Source organism: Populus euphratica, unplaced genomic scaffold, assembly GCF_000495115.2.
Source record: "Populus euphratica unplaced genomic scaffold, PopEup_1.0 scaffold2341.1, whole genome shotgun sequence".
Lineage (NCBI taxonomy): Eukaryota > Viridiplantae > Streptophyta > Magnoliopsida > Malpighiales > Salicaceae > Populus > Populus euphratica.
The window spans coordinates 1-5,577 of NW_011502174.1; the positions used below are offsets into that span (position 1 = coordinate 1).

At 34.7% G+C, this 5,577-nt stretch overlaps 1 protein-coding gene and 1 long non-coding RNA gene across 3 annotated transcripts; both read right to left on the reverse strand.

Annotated features, from left to right (window-relative positions):
* Positions 1-1,221: 1,221 nt before the first annotated feature.
* Positions 1,222-1,702, reverse strand: LOC105118918 (uncharacterized). Its single transcript, XR_841045.1, has 2 exons — positions 1,670-1,702; positions 1,222-1,550 (listed from the first exon to the last, which is right to left on the reverse strand). It is a non-coding gene; the product is annotated as an uncharacterized LOC105118918 (long non-coding RNA).
* A 280-nt stretch (positions 1,703-1,982) lies between these two features.
* LOC105118919 (uncharacterized transporter YBR287W-like) lies at positions 1,983-4,162 on the reverse strand. 2 transcript variants are annotated; one of them, XM_011016977.1, is made up of 2 exons: positions 4,024-4,162; positions 1,983-3,530 (listed from the first exon to the last, which is right to left on the reverse strand). In XM_011016977.1, exon 2 carries the CDS (start codon positions 3,506-3,508, stop codon positions 2,159-2,161), a length of 1,350 nt encoding a protein of 449 aa, XP_011015279.1. In that variant the 5' UTR covers positions 3,509-3,530; positions 4,024-4,162; the 3' UTR covers positions 1,983-2,158. The 2 variants fall into 2 exon arrangements, with proteins under 2 accessions (XP_011015279.1, XP_011015278.1); XM_011016976.1 differs by having other exon boundaries at positions 3,942-4,160.
* Between the last annotated feature and the right edge of the window lie 1,415 nt (positions 4,163-5,577).

The window sequence follows — 5,577 nt, forward strand, 5'->3', positions numbered from 1 at the left end:
TGGCAAACAAGGCATGGGCCTTGTTCTTATTACGATTCTCCGCATATTCGCAACCACCGGATACAATTTGTATGCCAGCCACGATTTCCTTCCTTTTAGAGCATAGAATATTACCTCTTCTCAGTTTATAATAATCTCATGGGTTATGTCAAGACCGCCATCGTTTATATTATTACAAAGCTGCTGCTTATGTCATTCTCTCTTGGCTCAAAGGAGAAAAAGATAGGTGGAGCTAGTCTATTTTTGATAATGGCGTGTCATTGCTTCAGAAAATTAAAAGGAAAAGACGTTTTTGTTTCTGTTATTGATCTCATTCGGAAAGGATATTGCCTGGGTCCACAGATCTGGTCATATTCGAAGGCCAATCATGCCTGAGATTTGCAACAACAAAAACAATGGTTTCCCAATTGCTATCTTCATCGTCCCTATCTTGGGTTGATGCGTCTCTAATTTGCTATCATCATAATTAATTGATTATTTATCAAAGTTCTTTATTATTTATCATATTATGAACACCATTTTCACCGTCCACCTGACTTCATCTATTTTCAAGCTTTTACGAGTTAATATTTTTCATGTCTTCATCCTTACACGTATAATAAATCATCATATCATTGCATACCTTATATTTTTATTAGTTATAGTTCTAATCATAAAGGATTTCGTTATCTAAACCTTTTCTCTAGACATGTTTACATATCTCGAAATATGAATTTTTACGCAGAAAAATTTCCAACACAATCCATTCTCATGGATACTATTAGCTGCGTCCTCTCTTCAGGTAAGACTACATGTTTGTCCTTCACTCTTCCCTCTCATATTTCCTGCTCATCATCTGATTTTTCTCCTCCCTCTGAATCTTCTTTACCACAATCATCTCTTGCCTGTGACTCACCCGACACTGTCTCCTTCTCACCTGTGTCAGTTCTCAATCCTTCTTTTTAACAACTATGAATTGTCCAAATTTGAAATGTTCTTCACACCAGATTCAAGTACTTAGTTTGACCTGACATGCTGCGCAGTAGAGGGTGAGTTGATTTTTGAAATCATTTGGGCTATGGGGCAATACTTCAATCCTATCTACAGATAACAGCCCACTTTCTAGAAAAGGTCTAGACCCATATTTGCATGTCATCATGGGTCTTTAGGCCCTTGTTTTCCCATATATCTTTGATATCTAGAAAACGCCACACTACATGAAGAGAAGAAAAAATCGATAGCGGTGAAGTAATGCATCATATTTTCAGTTCAAGAGAAAGTCACAACTCATAACAAATGTAGAATGCTGCCCGACAAGGAATTCATTGAAAATCCGGCGCAGCTCTTACACGTGTGGAGAAACTCCCACTCCAAAGCTTAAGGAACGTACACAGACCACCTTTTTAAAAACTAATGATGGAAGTTGAACCTGGGATCTCAAGTTGATTGAGTTACCACCTAAACCCATCATGGGGGCAATCCTCTATCACTGTACAGTGGCATCCCATTCCCTTTGGAACTTTTAGAATAGCAAGACAGATGAATGATGCAAACGGTAATGTCAATATAACCTGAAAACTATCCAGTGCAAAAGGAGAAACGGAACAGTTAGCCCTTCTCTTTTCTCAAAACATCATCACAGAAGTGAAAAGCTCATCGTGTATGGGATAAAAAATTATAAAGGAATCACCAGCCATGTATCCTATGAAAAAGCGTAGCATTTATCCAGTGCTCCAATTCAATTTCAGTGTCCATTCCCGTGCAACTTGATGCGGAATGCTGGCCGTCTAGGTGAAACCGCTAGTTCTGACTTGTATTAGCTGGAAATTGGGACTGAAATTTTCTAGTATCTAATGAAAAAAAAAAAACTTCTGAATACAATCCATCATTTTGTCATTACACATGGCTGTCTGTATCTGTCTACACCATCCCTGACTGCTAAATATGCTCTCAGAAATATTTTACAGAATAAGGACCTTATTTAATCTTTCAACAAAACCAAATTTGAGGAAGCACGCACCTTTCATTACCACCACCAGTAACCAGCAAAATAAAGAAAGCAAATGAACAGAATTCCATCTTATTAAAAGCAAACTACTCCAATGAAATGGACAACAGCAATCTGACAGAACTTGGATGAAAACAATACAATACTCCGAGGCTGTAAGATACCACAAACTCATATATAAGTGAGTAATTTGAAGTAGACAATGATGTACAATGAAAGGGAGAACAGGGCGAAGACATGCTGCCAGAAGAGAAGAGCAGAGGCCTCCTTGACTGCATAACCCCTCAGGCTGGCAATTGCTCCCAGTAGAATGGCACTTGGTGTTGTGTACTGTAATAAGAGCACAAATCTGTACATTGCATCACCCTGGACAAGAAGATGCAGTTTATCAGCCACTGCTACCACACCAATTCCCAACAGAGGAAGCACCAAAAGCCTTGCAACTGTTATGCCAATTGTAGTTCGAAGCCCAAGGGTAGAGTCTTTTGGACCCTCCGCAAGCATACCCCCAAGAATTAGCATCACAGAAGGAACCATAGCTCCAGCTAAAATTTCTAAACTGTCTGTAACAAAAGATAGAGGAGCATCATATCCAAAGAAAAAAGCTTTTAGTTGAGGCACCGTTCCAATGATGATAGCAAATAGAGAAGCAATTGTTGGAGGTTGAAGTATGTGCTGGACGGGAGTTTGTTCAACTACAATTCTGATCCTTCTCACAACTCTCGGCTCAGCCAGACACTGAATGGACCTGGGACTGCTCAAACTGTGTTCACCCAGGTCAATGTCCGGAAAAGTAGTTTGTGAAAGACTTGAGATGCTATTAAAGATCCTAGCAATAAAAGGCGTCTTTGAATGTTCAGTTTCTTTTTCCTCAATGCCTGGCCATTCAGCTTCTACCAGGAGAGGTCTACTGACATTACTAACTGGTTGTTCCTCAATCTCGGTTCCTTCCTCGACAATCTCATAGTACTGCATTGGAGGCTCCATCATGTGATAAACTAGGGTGTAAACAAGAATCACTGCAACCCATTGCGCAAAAGAGACATATGCCACTCCCCTCGAGTGGCAATGGGGTCCAAATGGGCTATCTTTAGTGTGACAGACAGATCCAACAATAGCGAGAGGGAGATTTCCAGTATTACCAAAGGCAGTCATGATAATGGTGAATCTGTTAAACTGTGGAGGCGGACGACATATAAGCACCACTGCCACCCCGAGAAAGCAACCAATGACTGTGCTAACCAACACATTGACAGGGATAAACCACCAAAGGGCAATGTTCTGAAGCGTTATGCTTTCACCCAGCTCGGTGAAAATCAGGCAGGGCAAGAACAGAGCAAAAACTAGTTTGCTTAGGAGCCTAAATGTTTCTCTCGGGATCATTTGGGTTTTTCGGTGTGCAAGAACCAATCCTATCACAATAAGGGAGAGAAGTTTCATCAAAGGCACTATGGCAGTCAGCAGATTTTCGCCGCTTGACAACATCTTGTTTTCATATACCGTAGCCATATAACCAGACATCTTTCCTCAAAACACTTCCTTCCTGCAATAAGTAGCGAAACAATAGTTACAAAACATTCATTCCAAACGAAACATAATTAACCTTGAGAACATATTTGAGAAATTTGAAATTCTACAACATGAGTTGAATCAATCACCAGGAAATATAACAGAATCGCGGAGATTACAACATGGATTTCATACAATAATTACAATCTAATTAACAACAAAAACAATTCCCTCAGCAGATTTCAAGGAAATGCAGCGCATTTGTCTAACAGATTACGAGCGATAATTGATAGCAGAAATCATGAAAAACATAATCCAGATGCAAAACCAATGAAGTGCCAACATGGGCTTTTGATGATTGACGAAATAAAGCAATCCATGAACCACGGTTACAGATCAGCTAATCAAGGGAAATCTAGAAAATTAAGGGAAAAGGAGCACCTACAGATTAGGCAATTGAGGGAAGTCTAGCATGTAAGATTAGGAGACTATAAAGAATTGCAGAGAAGAAGAAGTAGAAGGTTGACCATATTCTTGACACTCTTCATCGGGGATAAGAATGGAAGCACCTCTATGTCTATATGATTATACCTCGATGATAAAAATCTGTTTAAGAAACGGTGAGTGGGGGGCTATAGCTATCGGTCGCCTTGCCTTGTAAAAAAAGGTTTTTAAAATATTTCAGAGCTAGATTTATCCTCGTTTGTTATTTTATTTTTTACTTTAATTGGTCAAGTATAATTGTATATTATGGAATATGGCCATGAATTTCTTGCTATTTTATTTGTCGCTAATCAACGATGCGCGGGATATAACTTAAAAAAATTAAATTTGTATTTTTTTTAGAAAAAAAGATTCGAATATAATTTAAAGAAGTAAGAGTTAAACAAAAATAAATATTTAGCTATCCATAACCTTACTTCAAATTTTTAATTAGTTATTTTTAAATTTATAAATTTTTAAAACAGTAGAAACTAGTATAGTATTGTGATTGATGATGTGATCATGTTTTCATGAGGGGGTTAATTATTTTATGTAAATATTATAACAAGAGATGACAGCATTATTTTTAGATTAAAAAAAATTGGTTTTTCTCTTAAATTACTAGATAGAGAAAGGCTTGTAGAAATGATTAAATTTGAAAATAAAAAATAAAATATGATCGATCTTTTTATAATTATTATAGTATTTTTTTCAAGATATGTTGATTAATTCTTGGTTATTCAAAATTTGTGTCTAGTAATAAAAAAAATAAAAACATGAATTTTATTTATACTTCTATATATTTTTACATTTTTAATACTGATTTTTATGTACCTTTTCAGTCTATCTTTGTGTAACATGTGATACTGAAATTTTTCTTATATTCCTTGCATATTACATCGTGAGATTTTTATTATTATCCTAATTATGTTTAATAATAATGTTTATGATATATAATTGTATTTGTATCATATTTGATTGCTGTAAACATGACAATAAAAAATATATATTTATATATATTACATTAATTTATATTGGATGTTGAAAATAATAATATTATAATAAATTTAGTTATAAAATCAAAATAAATGTGACTGATTGATCTGAAATCTGGTTAATTTAGAACTTAAATAAATTTAAATTTAGAAAAAATTAAAATAAAAATTAACCCAATCTAAATTAATAAAAATAACTGGATCAACTCATTATTCAATCGACCTGAAATAAAATACCAGTTAAAACTCATTACTTGTATTTTTTTTATATATATCAAATAGTTACAACAAGGTTGGGGTTTTGTCCTTTAAAGAAAATTATGTTAACTTAGATTGATCCTATTAGCCTACAAAACAATCTTTTTTTTTATTGATTATTGAATCAAGTTTTAAAATTATTATAACAATAATTTTTATTTGTATATCAACTCGGATTAACTTAGATTAATTATTTCAACTTGTGACCTCAATCTTATCCCAAATCAAAATCAGAGTAAAAATTTAAAATATAACAATAACTATTTTTATTATTATATTAACTTGAATTGACCTACAAATTAAATTTTAAAACCATAATAATAATCACTCTTTATTTTTATATAG